Consider the following 25,773-nt stretch of genomic DNA (forward strand, 5'->3'; position numbering starts at 1 on the left):
TTTGTTTATTTTTTGTTTTGTAAAGATTCCGACGGTCCAAATAAGAATACTGATCGATTTATAACGTATGCGCGAACGATGAGAAAGAGAAAGTTTATCGTGCCCGAAGATTTTTAATCGAGCGACGATAAGCACAAGAAGGCGAGTTCTTGAAACGTATCAGAGTAAATAAATAGGCTACATTCCATGCTTTTCTTCCTTTAAAATACAAGAATCTATGGAACTTTCGAAATATTTTCACGTTAATTATATCTAAATCTTAATATATAGATATATATATTAAGATATATATATATATATATATATGTATGTATATATGTATATATATATAGTCGTCCTTGTGTAAAAGACCAAACATTAATATGACTTTTGAAGATTGTTTATCCTTCGACCATTCCATTACGATAATTGATCTGACATTTCAAAACACTAATTAGTAAGTAATTAATTAGTTACCGATATATTAAATTAATGTTATTTTTTAACTTGCAAGATATTTCTTTTTTAATTATGAGAAATTATTAATATTGCTTTAAAAACAGTAATTTTTAAATGAATGAATAAATAATATGAGATCGACAAATAAAAGATATGAGAACAATTTGGATATTTTCGATCGTCCTGATAAGACCGATAGTCAATTCGTGTCGTACTTGCAATTAGTTGTTAAAAACGCCTTTTGAACGTCCATCGATTCTAGATAAGAAATATAATCGAACAAATGGTAAAAAATCGTCGTCGAGCAAGCACGAAAATAGTCAAATCGATATAACTTATATAGGTTAGCGATTATTCTATCTGTTCTAATCTCTTGCATGCGTTTTTTTTCTTCTCTTGAAGAGTCGTATGTGAACGTAGGAATGTTCTATGTACATATATACGTGTATATCTATGTACATACGTAGGAATGTAAGAATGTATCCTAACTGAAGTAATTTGATGTAATTCGATCGATCCTGTTGGGACCAATCGATTATGTCCTTATCTTGTTATCTCTCTCGTTAGCGATATATAAGAGAAAGAAATATGTAGGGAGATTTTTTTAACGATTAGCAATCTCCTACGTGAAGAATCATGTGTGTTTTAATATGATTAAGCTATACTAAATATTTTATATTTAATTACAAATTATTATTGTTATTATTATTACTCATTTTTATACTTAAAATATATAACTTCTTCCGATTAAAAGGTTTGAAGTATTAAAAAAAAAGGAAAAAAAAAGGTTAATGAAACCTCAAACATTATTTACTCACTATTACTTTCATAATAAAATAATCTTAAACTAGCGTTCATAAGATAAAGAGAAATTTTGATAAACAAATAATTTATAAATATTTGTGAATTTGTTCATTTTTTTCGAACTCTCTTTCTTTCTAGAGACTTTTGCCATAGTAAACATATACGTACATACAGACATATGTACATACATATGAATGTACCTATCTCTTCTACGTATTTGTAAATAGGTACTTATGGATTATGGACAGTTATGCTTGGCTGATTGGCCAGTTCTTCGAGTAGCTAACGCGCTAACACGCAACGTCTCTCTCAACGATGTCGCTGACACAGTGTGTCAATATTTTCAAGTATTTCTTTTTTTTTCAATTCGGCCTTCGTATTTCTGATTTCGACATTCGAACAACGATAATTATCTCATCAACATTTTTTAAAACTTAGGCTTTAAAATATTGTTTAAGAGAAGAAAAAGAAAATAATGAATCATAGTCGATGAGAAGATTAATATTTTATTATGTATACATATAAATATTTATAATATTTTACTATTATTACAATTGCTATTAGTATATGTATATGAAATGATTATTACTAGTTATTTTTTTTTAATAATATTTTATGAAAAAATAATATATGTAAAAATAATAATGTTTTTATCAACTTATAATTTTATATATATATATATATATATATATATATATATATATATATTCTCTATATGTACTTTCATTTCAATTTTAATACCAGCATCACATCAGTGTATATTCTCATTTTATTCAGTATGATAATGATAAGAGTCGAAAGATTTTCTGCAATTTCGAAAGACCGGCGTAAACAACGGTCGAAGGATTAAATTTTATGCGCTTTTACGTCGTGATACGCAAAGTCGTAGATTTATTTGAATTCTCTCGTCGATTAAATACTCTTGTGATTTTTTTATTACTCGTCAATGGATCTTCGTCCATATTTATTCTCCATATTATAAAATCTCGTGAAAAGTTATAATGGATACAAGAGTGGTGTACGCGCATATCATTAAAAATCTAATAATTTTATAGACCATACGAACAGCTTATTTTAATAGATATGTTGAAAGAGATGTGTTGTATAAAATATATAAAATAATAGAAAAAAAATGAAATATTAATTTTTAATAAGGTAAAATATTAATTATATGTAAAATACATCTATATATATATACATATAAATAATCTTAAAACAAATATAAATTTTAATAGATTTCAATATAAATTTCAAAAATTTTTCAAAGAAATCTTAATCTATTTCGAGGAAGGTAGTAAAGGGACATTTTATGGTGATCACAAATTTTCTTGATTTTCCCTTTCCTGAGATTTCAAACTAACGTTTGTTGTTTTATATGGAACTGTTTATATTTGGGTATATTTTTATTTAAGTAACTGTATCTTTTATTTTATTTATTGGCCATAACACTTTGATCTTTTAAGATAATTCAAGTTCCGTATAATAAAACAAAGGTCACCTTGAAATCCCGGAAGCAGGTTTACATAGAGAAGATTTGTGACAACTATAAAACTCCACCTCGAAACAGGGTAAGTTCTATTTGAAACATTTTTTTGACACGAACTGTAATTTGGAAAATAATTATTTGTGCATGAATCCTCAAATGAGATACTGTGTATATATATATATATATATATATATATATATATATATATTTCAATAAATATCATAAAAATCACAATAACCCGTTTAAGAAGCTATAAAATCACTGTTATATGTCACCGTGTATCGTAAAATACGATTATTCCACATGATTTTTAATATTAAAATAATTAATTTTGAATAAATAAATGTTGCTGATATTAAGGATATTTAAAAGAGGATTATCAAGACAGATTTACAAAATATAAAAATATATTTGTTTTTTTTTATCACTATCTAAACTATCTAAACTAGAGAAGAAATTTCTAAGAAACTTAGTTCCTGTTGCAATAATACATTATTTTTGTTTCAAATATTAATATTAGCGATATATTTTTATCACACATTTTACTTTGCTTGAAATAAACATTTTTATGGTAATTATGATTTTAATAATAAAACAAGACACTTAAAATTCGAATTATCGTAACTTTATTGAATTTGATATTTTTAATGGCAATTATTATATAAAATATATTTTAGATATTTTGTTATTTTGTAAATATTTATATTGTAAATATTTTTATTGTAAAATAAAAATTATTACAAAAATAGTATTATTATAAAAAATTTTATGTATTTTACAATAATAATATTAATTAATTTTTGTGTATATATATATATATGTATGTTTGTGTGTGTGTGTTTATTTATATTTATATTTATATATTATTTATATATTTATATATATTAAAAAATTTCGAATTTTTTATTGCAGTCTATAAAAAGGTATTAATTTTTAAATAACGTACAAAAACATTTTTCTTATTATTATTTTCTTTTTCTTTTTATTGTTGTATTTATTCACTATAAATCTCTGTTATCTAGCAAGAGTAGATAATCGCTCGTTGTAACTTTTTTCTTTCTTCTTTTCTTTCTTTCGTTCTTTCTTTCTTTTTTATTTTTTCATAACGAATAACGCTCAAGAGCTTCGAGGACATTCGAGAGAATAAAAGGTCGGTGTAATAGAGTTGACTACGTGCAATAAAGTCATTGCTATCATTCAATTGAACATACCGGCCTTTCCGAGGTACAAGAGCAGTGGGACGCTCTCGGAAAATATGGAGAGACCGAGAATCACGCGACTGACTCACTTTTCTTCTTTCTCTTTTCCCTTTGATTCCCAACACCTTGCGGCATCTTGCACACCAACTCAGACATCTTGCGCGCCTTCTCCGACCCACTTATTTCCAAGATTTAGTACGTTTAACTTCGTACGATTGTTAGAAATTGTAAAACACCAAAAAAAAAAACAAAAAGAAAGAAAAGGAAAAAGAAACATTGAAAGTAATAATTAGAAAAATCCTGAAATACTGACATAAATTCGTTTTAATCTACTTACGCAACTTTTATATAAAAAAAAATTATTAATATTTCTTTTCTAAAATGTACCATCATAAGGGATAGAGGAAAGATAGTTTCCTATAAATTTTTTCTTTTAAAACTAAATAATTAAAAGTACAATTATTGATTAATTTCTTTTTTTATAATATATACGTGGAATATTCTCTACGAACATTTCTATATAAATATTTATAATAATCTAAAATCAAATAAAATAAAACAAAATAAAATAATTTTTTATAATATTATTTATGGACATATTATATATAACATTTAACGTCAATCAAACAATTTGTAATAATTTAAATAAAATAAAATAAATAATAAAATAATTTTATAATATTATTCATAGTATATATTGTATAAAAGATATATCAATATAGATATATTGTATAAAACTTTTTTTATTTTTCCTTTATTCGTTATTTGTTTTTTTTAAATATATTTAATTGTACAATAACGAATAAAGAAAAATAGAGTTTTTTTGACGTTTTTGTGATAATTAAAATTATTTTAATAATTGTAAAAAAAGTGATTCTGACATTCATCTTTTTGATGAGTTTAATAGTTCCAATGTTATAACATTGAACATCATTTGATATATGTGTATTGTATCTATGTAATATGTTTATATATATATATATATATAAGTAAACATTTAATTTTTTACGTTCATATTTCGTTAAGGAGAAATGGCTTTCTCTTCTTTTACGCATTGAGATAAGCATGATCTTCAATCCACGTGGAAGTTTCGTTTATTTTATACATTCTTGCCATTTAGAATGGACCATTACGGTCCTCGAATTTTTCATTCTTTTTTGTCTTATTTTTTTTTGCGCTTGTTAACTCTTTAATGTGTGATAATTTTATATTTCTTTAAAAATTCTCAGGAAAAGAAAAAGCAAATATTATACTGGATCCTTAATAAATTTTAAAACAGGAATGATAGCTATAATTTTTTCATAAAATAAATTGTTTTTTATTCTAAACATTAATAAAATTATTATACGTAATTTTGCAATCACACGAATAGAATTAATATCTACGAATATTACAATAATACTTCAAACCATGTTGGTAATAAATATATTTTTTTGTTTTTTCTTTTTTTCTATGTGCATTAATATGGATGGATTTATAGTAACCTCGTAGACCGTGAAAACGATATCAAAAATATTCATTTGTATTTTTCATTCGCACATACAAGAGTAACGAAACCGCACGAGAAACCACGAACACGTGTTGACAATGTCAAGTAAGATCATCGACATTCGATTATATTTCTATTCGTTATAATTTCTAAATAGTTATAAAAAATCTATTTTCTCGACATTTGAAAGTATTATTTTCATTATTATTTATAATTTAAAAATTATTAATATTTTTTTTTTTTTTTTTTTTTTTTTTTTGAAAGATTAATATCATTCTTTTTTGTATTTAAAATAAATTTCTAACAAATTATATCTGACAAGTAACTCGTGTACCTCAATGTCATCAATTAAATTGCAATAATCTCATAAACAAAAAAAAAAAGAAAAAAAGAATAAAAGAAAAATCGTTTCGAATATATAAGAAAAAAAGAAGAAGAGAGGAAAACGCAATAAAGAAAGTAAAAATATGGACGATCTCAATTTTTTTTTGTTTATATTTAAAATAAATGTTCCTTAAATAAAATGATAAAATAAATCAAATTCATAATAAATAAATCATATTCATATTCCACAGTTGTAAGATTTGTGAGAATGATAGATCCGGTAATTATATTTTTTCTTTCTTTTTTATTTTTTAATTTCTTGTAACGAGTCAGTCACCTTACCGATACAGAAAAGAACAAAAAAAAAAAATTATTGAATTATTGAACGTACAGGTGAGAGTATCTGTTCCGGGATCATTCGATTCGACCATAGAAGGAAAACAGAGAACGTGTATTTATTTTGCTGACCCATTAAGGCGCAGTTCTTTTCAAGGTGAACTTGCTGGATAAACTCGCCGTCTCTGTTTCTGTAGATTTCAACCAAAAAAAAAAAACGAAAAAAAAATTGAAAAGAAAAAAAAAGAAAAAAAATATATATATATAAATATTAAAAAAAAAATGATCAACGTGCGTTCCATCACGTGTAGATAAGATAAATATAATGATATCCACAATGGTGAATGTAACATGCGCATATAATATAAATAGTATTTCGTTGACAATTGCGAAAATTTAAAATTTGCGACGTATTTCCTCGTTTGTTATGTCACACGTTAATGTGTCACACGATTAATAATAATTTTATTTTATTTTATTTTTTCTGTCTCCCTTTTTTCATTTATTTTTTTCTTTTTTTTTTTGTGAGCTCATCGATGCGCCAATAGAGCTCGTTTTGCTTCAAATATTATTTTTCAAAATCATTTTATTGTTAATAAAGAGAGAAAAAGAGAAAGAGAGAAAGAGAGAGAGAGAGAGAGAGAGAGAGAGAGAATGAAAGAGAAATGACGAAAAAAAAGGAAGATGAAACGAAAGATGATAAGAAGAAGAAAATCAAAAAAAAAAAGTTAAAAAAAATAGTCTGAAGGATCGCATCAACAGATTATTTTTCATACGAAAAGTACCAAATTTAAAATGTATCATTTTTAAGTATAAAATAATACCAAGATAATAAAAGAAAATAATCAGAGATTAATCTCGTTCATGGAGTGTCTCTGAGATATAACAATTATTAGATGATATACGATAAAATATTTTTTAAAATAACAAGTAACCAAGCGATCGGTAGCTAACAGTTATTACGTTGATGTCATGTACATACGTTCAAGTAAACGATAAGGAAGTTATGAGCGAACTTAACTAGCCTGATAATATCTATTATTATATATTTTTACGCTTATCATTTTTTTTTGGGGACATTTTTCTTCGGGTAATTTTTCCGATTGTTCAAGGTGTCGTATTTAATATTTGAAAAAATTCCAATAACGACAATAATAACAATAACAATAAATATATAATTATATAATATATAATACCTAATATATAATATATAATATATAATAATGATATATAATAATAATAATTATTATTATTATTATGATCATTATTACTGTTAATATTATTATTATTATAAAATATATATTTTAATCCAATTTATTAGTTACTTAAACATTAATTATTTCTTTGCAATTAGATATATAGAATATAAAATATTTATAATCACTCGTAAGTTCATAGATTGTATATACTTTCACATATATAGATTACACACACACACACACATACACACATTATTTATTTACTTATTTATGCGTGTACGTGTGCGTTTGTATCAGAGGAGCGTGGCTGTAATCGTAAAGCTCCATCGTGGTTTAATATTCGTCCATCAAATGCGAAGGTCGCGATCGGCTCTTTCGAGGACACGTGAGCTCGTAACGTGTCTCGCACTCTAATAATTACTCTCGCTTTATCCCACTTATATACGTGCGCTTGTTTGTTTCCTTCCTTCCTTCCTTCCTTTCTTCCTTGCTTGTTTGCTTCCTTCCTTTCTTGCTTGCTTCCTTCTTTCCTTCCTTCCTCATTCCTTTTCTTGCTTGCTTGTTTGTTCGTTTATTTGTTTGTTTATATAAATATATGAACGAAATAGAAAAATATAAATTAGAGATTCATCTTTATCTTTGATTTCAGCACTTTCCACCGATGATGTGAGAGATGACGGGACACAAGACCACGAAAAAGAATCCGGTGAGTGAGTAGTACGATTTTAACCCGTTTATCGGCTCATTTCTCTAGCGAAAGCGTCATCTATCCATTCGGATGCATAAATGTGTTACATCTGTCCGTTTTATCTATGTATATAGATATATGTATATGTGTTTGCATGTATGGAATCAGGGAGAGAGCAAGGATCTTTTATTTCGATCGATTTTCTCTTTTCAAGAAGAAAAGTTACAAGCATGACTAAATAATTATCAATAAAATATTATAATTATTGATTTATTTCTTTACTTACATTAACATACGTAATTGTAAAAAACAATATTATATATATATATATATATATATATATATATATAATAAAAAAAAATATATAAAATATATATATATATAAATATATATATATATATATATATATATATATATATATATATATACTAGACATCTCAAAACTTACGGATCAAATGAAAGAAGATGATAGGGAAAATAATTTCCAACAAAAAAAAGAAGCATTATATATATAGTTATCCAATTTCTCACCGTTTTCAAGTATATAACCATTTTTTTTAATTAATGTCTGGCTTTTCAAATTAAAAAAAAAAAAAGGGAGAAAAAAGAAAAAACCAATTAGCTTTTTATTGGAAATTTTATTTCTAAACGATTTAATCAAAAATGTTATACTATAATGAAAATCACATTGTACAGAACTGACCTTAGATTTCAGACATAAGAATAATAAATTAATGTAAGAAATGTAAAAAAAACAATTAAATTTATTTACTCTAAAAAAAAAAAAATTCTTTTTTTCTTTCTTTTTTTTTTCTTTTTTTTTTTTTTTAAGAAAGAATTTACAAAATGTCTTCTTCCCGCTGTAATAGATAATCTACATTGTCCGAAAAAAATTCTACTTGATTCGTATTGGAATGTGCTAATTTTTACTTACGAAGAAACAAGCATGTGTCATTTGAAAACGATGAAGAATTGGATAACTATAGGTAAAGCTTTTTTTGTTGTTGTAAATTACCTCTTCTATCAACCCCTTTCAATTTGATTTATGATTTTTGGAATACTCTGTATATTGTATATATCTGTGCATCTGTAATGTATATATGAAATCAGGGAGAGAGCAAGGATCTTTTATTTTCATCGATTTTCTCTTTTTCATTAGAAATGTGATTAGTATGGCTAAAAAATTATCAATAAAATATTATACTTGTTGGTCTATTTATTTACAGTAGATATACGTTATTTTGGAGAAAAAAAAAATATTTGTGTATGCATCTGTATATTTTCATTGATATTTTCTTTCTCTTTAATAAAAAAGTTACTAGCATGACTAAATAATTATCGATTGAGTATTATACTTTTAATTAATTTTTTTCTATGATAAATATACATAATTCCAATAAAAAGATATATATATATGTATATAACGATAAGTATATAGATTTGAAAGAGTAAACGAAATTCTTTAATTCGTCCTTCGTTCAATTCATTGCAATAATAAACGATTACCGTCGATTATGCAAATTACATGTGATTTTCTGTTTCATTTCTTAACACGTTCTTCTTATGCGTGGATTCGTAGAAAAGTTTCTTCCGAGAAAAACATGTTCTCCTATTAACATCTCCGATCATGTTTTGCAGACAAACGAGAATTTGAAAAAAAAAAGAAAGGAAGAGAAATATGTATACATAGAAGGAAAGAGAGAAAAAGAGGATCTTTTTGAAATATTTGAAGATAGAAACAAATTAGGAATGATAGAAAAAGAGAAAAAGAAAAAAGTCAGTGTTATTTGTGGAGTAGGAGAATGCACAAAGGAAAAAGTGTAAACGACTACTCTTACAATGTATACATTCGGTACAGGGTCAACTGGTCCAGTTCTGAGTGAACGGCGATTGATGCTGGAACATTAATACCCGTAATCCAACGATAGACACGTTTCATTACCCAAAGCAAAGAATTACCTTGTTTCTTTTACTTTTGTCTTTTTTTTTTCATTTTCTCTTCTCTTTTAAATTTTTTATTATTCTTTTTTTTATCGTCGTTATTTGCCTCTTCGTTTACTTCAAGACATTATTCAAGACGAAGAATTATCTTGTTCGTTTAATTTTGTTTTTTATTAATTTTTTTTTATTTTGCTTCTTTTTTCTATTTGCTTCTTCCGTATAAAAGCTCAATATATTCTTGTGATTTACAGATTATTTATTTCATATATATATATATATATATATATATATATATATATATATATTTTTTTTTTTTACACTATTACAGTTAAATAAAAGAAGTACTGTAGAAAAAGGAAGACATTTCTTATGAAAGATACATTTTATATTTTAAAAATGCATTTCATTTAATATATATATATATATACGTTTTATTAATCACTTTATGGGAAAATTTTGTAGGCTACGTTTTGTTTATATTTCTGATCGTTTTGAAAAGGAAAGATACAAGTTTTTTCTCTCTCTCTCCCCTCTTTTTCTCTCTTTTTTTCTTAGAAAGATAATGCCTTTTCCTCCGTTTATTTTGAAAATCTATTAAATTTTACGTAGAACATATAAGCAATGTTTCTTGTTAATTGTGATTCAATCTTAACGAAGAAAGGAAGCATTGATCCTTCGTCAATTATTTTTCTCATAGTTTCGTGTCTCTTTTATCATTTGTATATTCGCTACATCCTTATACTGCGTTTCACATTAGCGTTAATCAGATTGATTACGTTTGAGATAATGGAATGATGTAAGCGTAGTAATGTTGTTTCATTAGGAGATGAAATCACTTCCATTGTCTTCGTTATTTCCTCTAGAAAATTAACCTAACGCATATTAGAAATATTTTTTAAATCTAGGAAAGAAAAATTTAACAACAGGAAGTTTACAATAAACGTCCATAGTAATTAAAATTAGCCTGAGATATACGAGAAACTCTATCAAGAAATAAAACATTTCTTTCTTTAAATCCTAAATTTATTTATTTATATATTGTTTACAATCTTTTTATATTTAAGACTTTTATAGTTCAAAAAATGTTCTACTTTTCTTAAAGAGTGAAGACTATTAGTACAACGAGCTAATGAAAGATGGTAGCTGTGTTTCGTCCATCGTTTGCGTTGGTAATGTATAGAACATCGGTAATGTAGATACTGTCGATAACTTTAATAATACAGTTAACATCGGTAAAATAGTTAATGTCGATAATGTAGAATTTAGTTATTTCACTATCGGTAATTTATCATAGGTAGATAGTGACTATTATCGATAGAACGTGATAATAATTATATAAAGACTTCATGATTAATTATCGATCGTGAATAATAAATGCTGACCTGGATATACCTATCCATTGACTCATATTAGGAAAGATTCATTCACTTCGATTATCATACAAATTTGTACATTATATACTATACATAATTACGATATATATATAAATATATGCACACATACATGACACACACACACACACACACAAATATAATATCAACAGTTTTGTAAGGTCAACAAATGATATTTAAAAGAAAATGAATCTCTATAAAAATATTCTGTACTTTTTAAATTAATAATTTTTACATTTTTTCGAATATCGAATAAGATAATATTAAAATAATACATAAATAAAAATTCGAACGATCGATTAAGTTGCTAAACTCAAATGAAAATTGTTCTATATAAGTTGAATCTTCTTATCATTTTCTGATATCAACATAAACCGGCATAGATCAATCAATGGTTAACCTCTCGCTTATGTGACAATCAACATTAGTTTACCGCCAGCTGCTTCCTGGCCAGTACGTAAAGCAAGCGAAGGGACACGTGACTCTTATACTGTCAGCCAATGGCACACGATGGACGACACGCGCCATATGCTTCTCATTCTATTTCTCTTTCTCTCTCTCTCTCTCTCTCTCTCTATTTCTTGCTCTCTAACCTTCTCTTTCTACCACTCTGTTTCTCGTCACAAAATATTTAGGTGAACTGACATGTTAAAAGATGTATTTTTTAAATAACGATTTTTCACAGTCCCATATATTTTATCTTTTATTTGAAATGTACTTAGAACATTTCAGACATCTTTATTTTTTTCTTTTCTTTTGATTTTCTTTCATTCTTTTTGTTTTTTGTTTTTCTTTTTTTCTTTTTTCTTTCTTTATCTCGAAAAAAAGGCGATTTCGCATTCAACGAGTTGGTCACAAGCGTCTAATAATTACTCGCTTTAACGACAATTACTCGTGTCGTGTCCTTTCGCAGAACGAGAAAGAAAATATTACTGTGACGCGTTTCTGCCTGAGTAATGCTATACGAAATACAAAACTTTTATTTTAGCAATGTATGTTTAAATATATATACATGTATATACATAAGTGTAAATATATAAATATACTTAATATTTTCTAATATATATATATATATATATATATATATATATATATATATATACATCATAATACACATATATCCTATAAATACATCGAATATACATTTACACACTAATTATACATCTAATATATCCGCGCACGTGCGTGCGCACGCGCGCGCACGTGTGTATGTGGTGTGTGTGAATTCATCGAGGACATCCATTATTCGATGTCCAATGCAGAATGGCTTTGTTTCATTAAAATTAAAAAAAAAAAAAAAATGCAAAAAATGTGCTATACCTATATATTTGTAAAATTATAGCATCGTTCGTATTTGACATGCATAATAGCCAAGTCTTCTACGATAGACTAGAAATGTATAATATAGATTAAAACGTAACGCATTATGTAAAAAAGAAAAAAAATTAAATAACTTTTACTATTTCTTGTTAAAAAAAGAAGATAACTTTCAAAAAATGGTAGACATTCCGCGTATATCAATTGAAAGGAATTAAAATTGACTTAATAAGAATGATGGACTTAATAGAAACAAAGAAAAATATAAGAGGAAATTAAAAAAATTACGCGACCTTTATAGTCACTTTAAAATGTCTTTTCACTTTCAGAATGAAATTTATATATTATAAGGGAAAAAAAAAAGTAGCCGCATATTTTTCCGATTGCTCTCGTAAGATAGACTTGCAGGAGACAGCTATTCTAACTATAAAACGTTTTATTATTCGGGACAGACATCCTAAAATATGATGGAACCGGTCCAAATAGTAAATTAATATTATCTAAAGTTAGCGTAGAAACATGCGGAACTCGTGAATTTCTAACATACGATTAAGTGTCGGAACAAATTTTTAATAAAAATTTTTATTTCCAATTGTAAATTGGTACTTATTCGATTTCGATAAAAATTCTTCATTAACTTTCGAATTATGCATTCGAGATATACTCACGATTATGTTAATTTTTATCCACGTAAAATTTTAAATATAATGCAAACATTTTTTCGACATATTATTTTTCGCGTTTGTTTGTTTATTCTCTTTCTATAAGATTTACGAAGACTCAAGAAAGTTTCATTGAAAACACATTCTCTATAACGTTGAAGGACCTCTAACATATATTTTAACACGTCATCGTTATTTACGTCATTTTTACAACGTCAATATTCTACAACTATAAAGAAATATTGGACGTCACTTTTCAAGCTTTTCACTGAACAACGTACTATAACGCGAACCTGGGAAAATCTATTTTTAATCAAATCGATCCATCCAACGGTCACTACGCTACGTCACCTTTCCTCTGTGTACGATACTTCCGTATGTTCATTGGAGATTAATGGAAAAATTTGAAATTTCTTTATCGACAAACACGTTCGATTTTTTTCTCTCTCCCTATCCTTCTTACGTTCGACTTTCAAGCTTTATTTCCCCACTTCTTTCCATTCAATCGTGATCTATTCCTTTCCTTTCACTGAAATATTATTGAATTAATTAAAAAAAATATCAGTTTTATTTAAATATACTCGTTACTAATAACAATATTTTTATATACTCATAGAAAAATTACTTGTTAAAATTAAAAAAAAAAGAGGACTAATCAGTTTCTTATCAAAAATGTTTAGTTTCCTTTTTTTCTTTTTTCTTTTTTTTAATCAAGAAAATTCATATTTTTCTTTTGTTAAAGCCATCGAATTCGTTTACAAATAAATGTAAGTTTCATTGTAATAAGTTTTATTTATATACGTAAAAATAACGAAACAGTTGTGAATAATGAAGAAATAAAAAAAATCATCTTCCATGGAAAATTTCTTATCGGAATTTATTTTTTTCTAAGAACTTGAATTATTGATTATTGTAATTGAATTATCGATTATAACGGCATTAATATTTATTAATATATAAAATGAATCATTGAAGAAATAGAAGAATCAGGTGTAAACAATTTTAGACAGAGAGTTTAATGCCAGCGAAATCGCGACTTTTATCGAGGATTCTCTGGAGCAAATTATTGTCAGCAAAATTCAAGGATATCCAGTAAGCGGTGATCTTGACCGTTATACGCTTGAAAGTTCATCCTCTCTACATCAGGCGTATCTTAGTTAGCTCGCTTCAAACCGAGCTATCATTTCTTCGTTAAACACATGTTTTACTTCTTCCTTTTATTCCTCACATTTTTTTCTTTCTTTTTTTTTTGTTTTTTTTTTTTTTTGTTTTTTTTTTTTTTGTTTTTTTTAAACACGAAATCATTTGATGGCAAATAGAAGTTTTGTATGTCGTTTCTCTTTGTTTTCGTTATATAGGCACAATACGTTTCGTAAAAATTTATATATTTATATCAAGCTCATTTTAATAATAATATTTTATTTTGTCACGTAATATATTTGTTACAATTTTCTAAGTATATTCAAAACGAGAATTAACGAACGGTTTTTCATATTGTAATCAACTTATTCCTTTATTCGTCGGTTTTTTTTTCTTCTTTTTTTCGAACGTTTCATTAAAGTTGATTTGAATAAATTGATGTAAAAAACCGCGTTACTGCGCAGCGATCTTTTTTTCGTAATATCATGAAATGATAAGCTTGAAAAAAAAAAACATTTGAGACAGAAATCTTAAACTCGTAACGTTTAGATATAGCCACGGTAAATTCCCAATCGCAAGTGATCATAAAAGGCTTCGAGGAATTGTACTTGTTGTTTAGAGCTTGAGAAAACCTAAAAGAAATCTCTCATGGCTAAAGAGAACGATCCCATCTCGACGTGAAATCATGCTTTTCATTGACGTAATAGCGTGATCACTCTCGGACAATCGTTTCTTTCGCCACGATCGGAGCTCTAGAGACAAGGTAAGCCGTTATCGATGCCAATGCAGTATTAAATGTTTCAATGAGTGACTACTACCTGATTATTTCTGATATCTATAATCTTAGTGATGATTGCAATAAACAAATTAAAAAATGATATTATTTCGAATGGATAAACTAATCGATTGAGTCGAATGCTTACTTCAAACGAATTCAAGAATAAAAGTCGATAATATTATATACAATTATATAAATGTACGTAAAAATTCATCATAGGTATAAATAATTTTCGATGAAATTCAATCAAAAACAAATTAACATAATACTTCGTAAACAACAACTTTCAAAGATTTTTCTGATAGATAAATCATTAACGTCAATATCGGCCTTGATCTATGAAATTATAGTAATTTATTGGAGAAATTTAAACGATTAATGCTTGATCCTTCGAGAAACTGAATATAAAATATCATATTCTTTTATCAAGGCATCGATATCTTTTTTATTTTTTATTTTATTCGAATTATTATATTTTTCTGTTATAATATATATATATATATATATATATATATATTGAATTTAATAATATTAATTTGGATTATAATAATATTTGGCACATTTTAATCTACGTATTTGTAAATTCACTGAGATCTCTTTATGATCTTACAAATGTAATTATATCCAAAGTAATGAACTATTTTCAAACACGATCACGAGCTTTGATCAGCTGATTTTCGTAGAAATATAATGCAATTAAAAACAACTTGACCAACTTATGACCAATACCAAACATTAATATTTCTTCTTTTTATTTAATTATTATATATGTGTAGTGTTATTAATATAAATTAATAACAATTATCCGATGAGAGAGAAATTACAGATTATGATAAATTTCTATCTGATTTTCATTTAAATTCACTGACTCCCTTTCTACAACTTTTCTTGTTTTAATAATTTTCTCTTTTATCATATTATAATATATATATATATTATAATAATATTATCGGACAATTTTGATTTAAGTAAATTCATTGATTTCTTTTATATAACTTTTCATATTTCTCGATTTATTTGAAGCATATATTTGTAACACTTATTAATAACTTTAAACGATTAGTTTAAAGTTAATAATAACTACATAATAACTACATAATAACTACCCAAGTTAATAATAACTACCTAACAAATATATAAATTTTAATCATTTATAATTTTAAGTATTAACAAAAGAAAATCTTCGTTTTATCTCTGATATTGATTAAAAAAAAAAAAAAAAAATCGAATAATATAAATAAGAATCGTTATATCGAATTCAACGATTTCATGAGACGTTCCTTAAATCAGTGCACATGATAAAGGTGAAAAATAATGATGGACCATTCGAGACGACGCAAGTCGAGGTGTCGATGGCTCTTGATCGTGCTAGCCGTCGACCAGCCGCAGACGACCAGCCAAGCTGTGATTCAAAAATAGTACCTCCAAAGATTTGGGGTAGCGACGCGCCGTGACGCACGAGACCGAGTCTCCCCTATTCCCCCGTTCATCCCCTCTCTTAAGCTTTATCCTCTTTTTCTCAAAGTATACGCAACCCAGATGCAATTCGCCGACGCGTTGCTCGTTCTCTCTCTCTCTCTCGTTTTTTCTTATATTTCTTATCTCTCATCTGCACCAATTTAACCTGTTAACCTGAAAGATAATGTATCAATGAATACGAATATATATATATATATATATATATATATATATATATATATAATTTATTTTTATTACAAATAATATTGTACATAAATAAAAAGTTTTTGATAAATTATTAAAAAAAAAAGAAACAGAAAAATAATTGGAAAGTATAATGCTTTTTTTTAGATAACATAATTTATTATTAATATTAGAAACAATACTTTTTAATTCTGTATTGTGTATGAAATTAATTTCTATACAGAATAAAATTATGAAGAGACAGAAAATTATTTAAATAAATTAAATTGTATACGGTAAAAAAAAGAATTAAGATGAACAAAATGAATCAGATGGATTCTAGATGATATTAAAGATCATTCAATCATTCTTTATCGAGACTTTTTAGCCTAATACTTTCTTTTTTTCTTTGTTAGTTCTAAAACTACAAGTCTAGGTTTCTATAGTTTGACAAAAATTACATCAAAGAATTTCGAAAAAGATTAATTAATATTTAAAATCATCTAAGAATCTTCACACTCGCTCTATATAATTTCTTCTTAACGGTATCGAGTAATTTATTAATTCTTTTTATCACACGAGAGAAGAGTTAAATCTTCGTGATGAGTTAACTCGTTTTTTTCCGTTAAACATTTATTGAATAATTATTAATTAATTCTTTTTTCATTGTAATGTGAAAATAATGTACGAGAACCAAAGATATATATGTGTTGAAGGAAACAATAAACGAGTCAGTGGAATAAAGAATGACAAAAAGAAAGAAAGAAAAAGAAAGAGAGAGAGAGAGAGAGAGAAAGAAAGATAACGAGGGAAAAAATAAAAAGAGAGAGAGAGAGAGAGAGAGAGAGAGAAAGAAAGATAACGAGGGAAAAAATAAAAAGAGAGAGAGAGAGAGAAAGAAAGAGAACGAGGGAAAAAAGAAAAAAAAAAGAGAGAGAGAGAGAAAGAGAGAGAGAGAGAAAGAAAGAGAACGAGGGAAAAAAGAAAAAAGAAAAAGAGAGAGAGAAAAAGAAAAAACACGTATAAACTGTATAAACTTAGATATAAACTATGCGCCAAAGTGCCCTTTGTTAAGAAACGTAGAACATTCTCGCCAAGAAACAGAGTATTTTTTCTTTTTTTTTTTCTTTTAACATTTGGCGAACTTCCTACAATATCGTACGCACGTGTGAACCTTGTGGAAACAAAGGTAGCTTCATGTGAGACTTTAAACTGTGCTTATATATATATGTATGTACACATATTTTTATACCTACATATACATACGTATACGTATCAAATATGCATGTGACCATTGTTAAAACATTTAATGAAATTCTTAGATTATGTTATTATTACATCAATGGTTTGAATGATAATGTTTCTTTCAAGACAAAAGTTGAAACTTTCCTTGATAAATCGATTTTATTTTTTTTTTTTTTTTTATAATCAAATCTTCATTTTTCTTTCCTAGAAAAATGATTTTATTCGGAACTTATAATATAATTTACGTATAGTTGATATATGTAAGTTTTAGATTAGATAATGACTAATGTCGAAATTTGCAGGATATCTAAATAAACAATATTGTATTTTCACAATATTACTTTTATATACGTATATATTATATTTTATTTGTAACATAATTATATTATATAACTGTACGTTATATATAATATAGTGTAATATATTTAATACATTATATCTACCATTATACTATATAATTTTATATTGTTTTTAGAATTTATACTTAGCGAATATCAATCTTCTAATATGAATTAATATAAAATAAGATTTAAAAAGTACAAATATACAGTGGTGGCACAAAATTTCCTATTAATAATATTAAAAATCAATTACTTTTTTTCGAGGCTAATTTTTTACAGCTAGACTTAGAAGCTATACTTGTAATTTTAAGATCTGTAAATGAAAGTCTGGAGAAAATGTTACGAATTTTTTTAATTTCTTAAATCGGCCTTGGGTCAATCTAGGAATTTATGAATCAGCGAATACAACCATGTAATATCAAAATTATAATACATGACATTTTAGAAGATTAAATAAATTTACACTCTTTCTTTCTAATTTTATTCTTTATTATTATTATTATTATTATTATTATTATTATTATTATTATTATTATTATTATTATTATTATTATTCTTATCATTAGTATTATTATTAGTATTAGTATTATTAGTATCAGTATTATTAGTATTAGTATTAGTATTATTGATATTAATATTATTAGTATTAGTATTATTAGTATTAGTATTATTAGTATTATTAGTATTAGTATTATTAGTATTAGTATTATTAGTATTATTATTATTATTATTATTATTATTATTATTATTATTATTATTATTATTATTATTATTATTATTATTATTATTATTATTATTATTATTATTATTATTATTATTATTATTATTATTATTATTATTTTTGTTGCCGTTAGCAAACATTAATGTTGCCATTAGCAAAGCAACCATAAATAATAAAAAAATGCACTGTCCTTGGTCGCTTAGTTATGTTTATTTAATATTTGCGAAAATATTTTATCGTGTAAAGCGATGTATTTATTTTTGTACATCTTTTGAGTAGATTATATCTAAACCAATGTAGATATACTTATCTAAGAATATGCTTAATTTTATCAATTAAAACAAATTTCGTTTCTATTATTATTCATTTTTTAGTATTGTATGGATCTAAGAATATCTCTCTCTCTCTCTCTTTCTCTCTCTCTCACTCTCTATCAATGACAAATAAATATTTTAACTTTGTTCTTTTTTTTTATTATTTCAGATTCCTTGGAATTATCGTTGCCTGTCGGTAAGTTGACTGCTTTTGTTCGACACATAGAAAGAAGTTAGAATCGAAATCCTAAAATTAAGCGGCACGCTTACTCATAATGTAACCAACGTTTGGACGTTTACGATCGAATAAGATGATCTTGGGGCTAGGTTATTCGAATTTCGACGGACGCTCTATTTTCATGTGTCGTAAAGGCCGACAGGGCCTCGTGACCAGGCTCGTTTACAGTCTATTAGTTTACACCTCGATCATAAGCCGGTACAGCGGTTGTATGTACCAGTACATGCTGCGGTGTGCCGAAAATATACTTGACAGTCGAGCAACGCGTCAGACCATTGCCGATAAAATTCTCAGATATGTGGGCTCAGACTTTTAGATGGAGAACATCCCTCTTATAATTCATACTTATTTATAAGCGCCGATGTTCGAAGTGTATCGGTACTCTTTCTCTCTCTATACTTCTATCTCTACCTCAACTTTTCTCTATCTCTATCTCTTTATCTCTCTTTCTTTATCGATCTCTCTTTCTCTCTCTCTCTCTCCCTCCCTCTCTCTCTCGTCTTGAATCAAAAGAGAAACGTTCTTTAGAAATTTCAACAAGTAACTAAAATTAACTTTGCTTTGACTTTACGTCTATTTTTTTTTCTTCTTTTCTCTATTTCTTTTTTCTTTTCTTTTCTTTTTATTTTTTCTCTTCTTTTTTCTTTAAGATGAAAAAACGCAATACTGTCAACTAGAAAGGTCGATGATAAATATAAATAAAAAAAAAAAATGAAAGAAAGACAGAAAAAAAAGTAGAAGGCGTAGTTGATGGTTAACGAAACGATAAAAGATACAGTCTCTTTTAATGCGCATAGACGTTTCTGAACGATTGTGTCTATCATGACGTAAATCCCTCTTATGTAAGCCGTAAGTTATTGTCAGTAATTTTGACGAATACGTAGACGGATAATGTGACATCTGTTCTAGGGGTGACTTCGCGCTTTCAGCAATTATTAACGTTTCGGCAGATGCAAAGCGCTAACAAGCGCTCGTCCGGTTACTCATGAGATAGTTAAAGTTACTTTTTACGTTTATGTACACGTGCCTTTATGTGTTTATGATCTTACTAATACATCTAATGCATATATATATACATAATGCATACATATATATATAATAGATTCATATATACATACATATGCACATCATTTCATAATATGAATATACATAAATATACTAACATAACATTATAACACATATATACTTACGTATATATAATTTCATACATGCATATATATATATGTATATATGTATTAATATATACCAATATATATATTAATTAATATATATATATCAATGTTTAGTCATATCTATCAAAAAATTATATGATATGAAAAAGTTATAATATTAGTTATATTAATTTAATTATACTATACTAACAATAACTTATATAGAAACTTAAAAGATATAAAAAGAAAAAAAACAATCGGTTTAAAAAATAATTATTAATATTAAATAAAAGTTATCATAACAAAATGAAGCTTACAAAATACAAAAATATGTATAAGTGTGTAACTTACAGTTATATGACATTGTAGATAACATGATATATATGCACAGTATATATCCGTACATATAATGCTTGTGTGTATGTGACTGTGTGTGTGTGACACATTCGTATCATAAATACGCACGTTACCGTTGTTTGTTCCGTCATTTAAACGTTTTAATATTTCATTGTTATTAACATTCATTGTAGTACGTCATCTATTCAAGATATGAATTTAGCTAATCAACATACTGTATATGTATCGCATTAATACAAGTAAATAATACAGTAACTTTCTGAAAACTATTGCACAAAATATAATAATTTGCATTATTTCGATATTACACCTTCTACTTTTTTAAAAATCGTTAAAAACGTTCTTATATACTTAGGTATGAAACTTTTTTGATCGATAATACTTCACATTATTATTATTATTTCTTTTTGTTATTTTATATATATTGTTTATATTTTATTCTTTATTATTATTATTTTTATTATTATTATTTTTATTATTATTTATTTTTATTATTATTATTTTTATTATTATTATTTTTATTATTATTTATTTTTATTATTATTATTATTATTATTATTATTATTATTATTATTATTATTATTATTATTATTATTATTATTATTATTATTATTATTATTTTAAAAATATTGCCGTTAGCAAAGTAACCATAAATAGTGAAAAAATGCACTGTCCTTGGTTACTTAGTAATATTTATTTAATATTTGCGAAAATATTTTATCGTATAAAGCGATGTATTTATTTTTGTATTTCTTTCGAGTCGATTATATCTAAAGCAATGTAGATATACTTATTTAAGAATATGCTTAATTTTATCGATTAAAACAAATTTCGTTTCTATTATTAGTCATTTTTTAGTATTATATGCATCTAAGAATCTCTCTCTCTCTCTCTCTCTCTCTCTCTCTCTCTCTCTCTCTCTCTCTCTCTCTCTCTCTCTCTCTCTGCATGTGTGTGTATTTATATGTAATTGCTTCACATGGATGTCCTTCCTTGTTCATAAATTATATTTTTCAAAGTTATATAGGCATGTATATGTATATATATATTTACATTATATATCATATTATTATCGTATATATCTAATAATAATTACAACTTATTATAAATCTATAAAATCACTTTCCATTTAATTTTTTTTATTCATAATGAAAGATAAAGGAAAGTCAGCTTCATTGATCGAATTAATTTTCTTTAAAATATAACAATTGTAACGAGAACGTATGTATTTACGTTACTCAAAACTGAATCTTTATTCATTTATTCATTGATTCTCCTTCCCATGACTAAAGACGATAATGATAAACGGAGGTCATCAAAATAATTTTATAATTATAGTAACACATTATCATATTTATGACCCCTGACGTTAAATTTGATGATTTTTTCTTTTTCTCCCAATCGTTATAGTAAATGTAATATGTGAAGCATTGTAAAAGTATTGGTACAACATAATTACACGAATATTATATGTAATTATTTGTAACTGGTATAAGTCATCTATCTCACGTTATTTCAGAGATCAAATATACAATAAAAAAACTTTATCTTTTCTTATTTTTCGCTCTTAAATTTTGAAACGTGTCTGTGCCTATATGTGATCTGTATACCCTACAATAATAATACTCTGTAGGAAAAATAATTATTATAGTATTTAAAATACTTAAAAAATTTTATTTATATTCTCTCTTTTTCCCTTACTTACAATTAGTTCCTTTCTTCTTTCTATTATTTTTCTATTATATTCCTATTATTTTTCTCATTCATTTTCTTCCTTGCTTCTGCACGACCGTCCATCTAATTAGTTTTCTTCCTCTTATTCACAAAAATTCCGTAAATCTTCCCTTCTGATTTCTCCTAAAATCTATTATCTTTTTCCTCATTATCACGTCTAAATCTCGCTATGATCGATTGATCGATCCATTTCTCTTCATTTCATTGGCAGACTCTTTGCTCTTCTTCCTTAATTCATTGTATTTCTTTTTTATTATTTTATATTATTACGATCGCCATTTTTTTCTCTGTTTTCCGCCAGAGTTTTTTATCAGGTTTAAGTCTCCTATGCATCTTATTGCAAAATATTTTACATTTATGCCCTGCTCCTAATAGTATTTATTTCTCTGATCTTCCGATTTATATCTTTTCTCCTCATTTTTGCTATCCATTTTTTTTCTATCGTTCTAAAACTATCTTGTTTATATTCATTTGTTCTCGATTTTTTTCATAGCTTACAATTCTTCTACTCCTGATTCTATTCTTATTTTATACACTTTTGTTTCTTTTATTACTATATACATACGTAGGCGTATTAAAAAGATCCATTTTATAAAGCCAACATTGTGTTTTGCTACATTCACAGAAATTCGTGAATTTCAGAATTAAGACTTTCTCAATTCACAGAAATTCAAAATTGTTATTACAGATATTAGAAGAAAACAAAAGAGTGAAAAAAGAATAAGCTCAGAATTACAGAACGGCCCGTATTACTTTTATATAGAAGCATTTTTAATTTAAAAAAATGCAAGAAATCTGTATCATCAAAATATCTCAAGGTCTGGGTATTACGTGTCTTTATCTTACATATTATATCATTCGTATCGTATATCGATCCTAACATAGTTAGACGAGAAAATAAAGAATCTTCAAATATGTATTTCTTTTCCTTTTTCTTTTCCTTTTTTTTTCTTTCTCTTTTTTCTTTTCTTTTTTCTCTTTAAAAAGAAAGAACGAAATCATTACAAAAGCAAACAAAGCAAATAAAAATATATTGTAAATCGCGTTTCAATATTGCTCTCTTTCTCTCTCTCTCTCTCACCCTATTTATCTATCTATCTATCTATCTACCTACATTGCATTGAACTGCGTAACTCGTGTCTATTGGGCTTATCTACGACAAATGACCCCCAGCGAACGAACAACTGAAAGGGAAAGATCAATGAAGATGTCAAGAATGATTGGAAGAAAATGAAAGAGGGATAAGGGGAAAGGGAAGATATATATATATATATATATATATATATATATATATATATATGCATATGTATATAGGAAGATATATATATGCACAGGAAGAATCATGCGCACACATACACAGAACGAATAAACAAACAAACATACACATGTACAAAATATTGAGCAATAAGGAGTCAATATCGTTTCGTTTCTTACTTTCTATATATGTATTTTATATACATCGATGTTTACATACAAACATATAAACACATATACACTTCCACAACAATACTATTATACCTCTGTAGAGTGTATATGACACATACGCACTTGATGTTACTCTATAATGTATTTTTACATTAAACATTTATCAGAAATTAAAAGTTGTTAATTGTTTTCTTCCTTAACTTCGTTTTGAATGCCGTCATTCGCGTGATTGATATTCAATTTTGTGGAATTCATTTCATTTTCTATGACATCATTTAATTTTGAAATTACATATTCATATACTTATATTTTTTAATGTCTTATTTCAGTTTCTTGTCATAAAATTAATTGTTAGTTTATATATTTATAACTATACTATATAAATACTATATTCCTTCGTATAAAAAGTACACTATTTAAAAAAGAAAACTTTGTATATTATAGTTAAAGATAATGTAATCTTCTTTTAGACACTAAAGAAAGTTCGATTGTATAAAATAAATATACAATCTTATATTTTCTAAATATATATATTTTAAAAATTTCTTTTATAATATTGATAAAAAGAAATTAATTTGTATATGTTATTAAAGAAAAGAAAAAATTATGAAAAGGGTATTATATGAATAAATCGATTTATGTAAAATCGATTGAGTGTTCAACGTGCAATTTCATGCTAAATCATTTTATTAATGGATTATAAAAGGAATTGATCGAGTCACGATATCGAGTTGATTTTATTGCTATTGAAATAATGAAAAAAGGAAATGAAAAAGACGATGTGTCATTTATCACGAAACAACGGCGTGCTTCTCTTACGAAGAAGGTGCTGAGACACGTAAGAAGTGACCACTTAGACGATGAGAGATAACGTTTAACAGTTCATTTATACTGATATCTGAGAACTAGTTTATTTATCATTTCTTTTTTTTTTCTTTTTTTTTTTAATCGTCAAAAGAATTACGTGATAAATTGAAAGTTCATATATAGATTTATACTTGATCGCATTAAAGTATTACAGACAGATCAATCGAGAGATCCATGATGTTTCGAATTATATATTACCCGTTTTATGAGGATTATTTACAGAATTTAGATCATTTAATAACAATTGTCAATATTCAAAAAAAAAGAAATATCTAAGTTTATATATCTTGACACGATTATATATAATTACATAATAAATTGCAGATAGTAATTTGCATTATAATATATGAAAAATTATTATTTATGAAGTAAAAATTGTCTGGGTTTAGAATAAAATTACTACATAATTTACAATTATAAGATACTTTTCACTTAAAATATAGAAAATGACCTGACTATTTTTAAAGTCGCCTTATTCGACATAAATTAGTATAAAAACAAAATGCATTTAAATATTATGGAAATATTTCAGTGCATATATCCGTAT

General features: G+C 25.9%; 1 protein-coding gene across 4 annotated transcripts in view; it reads left to right on the plus strand.

The window, feature by feature from the left end:
* The window catches only part of LOC118446941 (uncharacterized), a 68,572-nt gene that overhangs the window by 27,687 nt on the left and 15,112 nt on the right, over positions 1–25,773 (plus strand). For 2 of the 4 annotated variants that reach the window (XM_035878180.2, XM_035878182.2), the window contains 2 exons: positions 7,925–7,981; positions 19,624–19,650. In XM_035878180.2, the coding sequence (XP_035734073.1) occupies positions 7,925–7,981; positions 19,624–19,650 (84 nt within the window). The remainder of the gene's footprint in view (positions 1–7,924; positions 7,982–19,623; positions 19,651–25,773) is intronic. The other 2 variants (XM_035878181.2, XM_035878183.2) reach the window with 1 other exon arrangement.

Source organism: Vespa mandarinia, chromosome 1, assembly GCF_050613455.1.
Source record: "Vespa mandarinia isolate Hongniang chromosome 1, ASM5061345v1, whole genome shotgun sequence".
NCBI classification, from domain to species: Eukaryota; Metazoa; Arthropoda; class Insecta; order Hymenoptera; family Vespidae; genus Vespa; species Vespa mandarinia.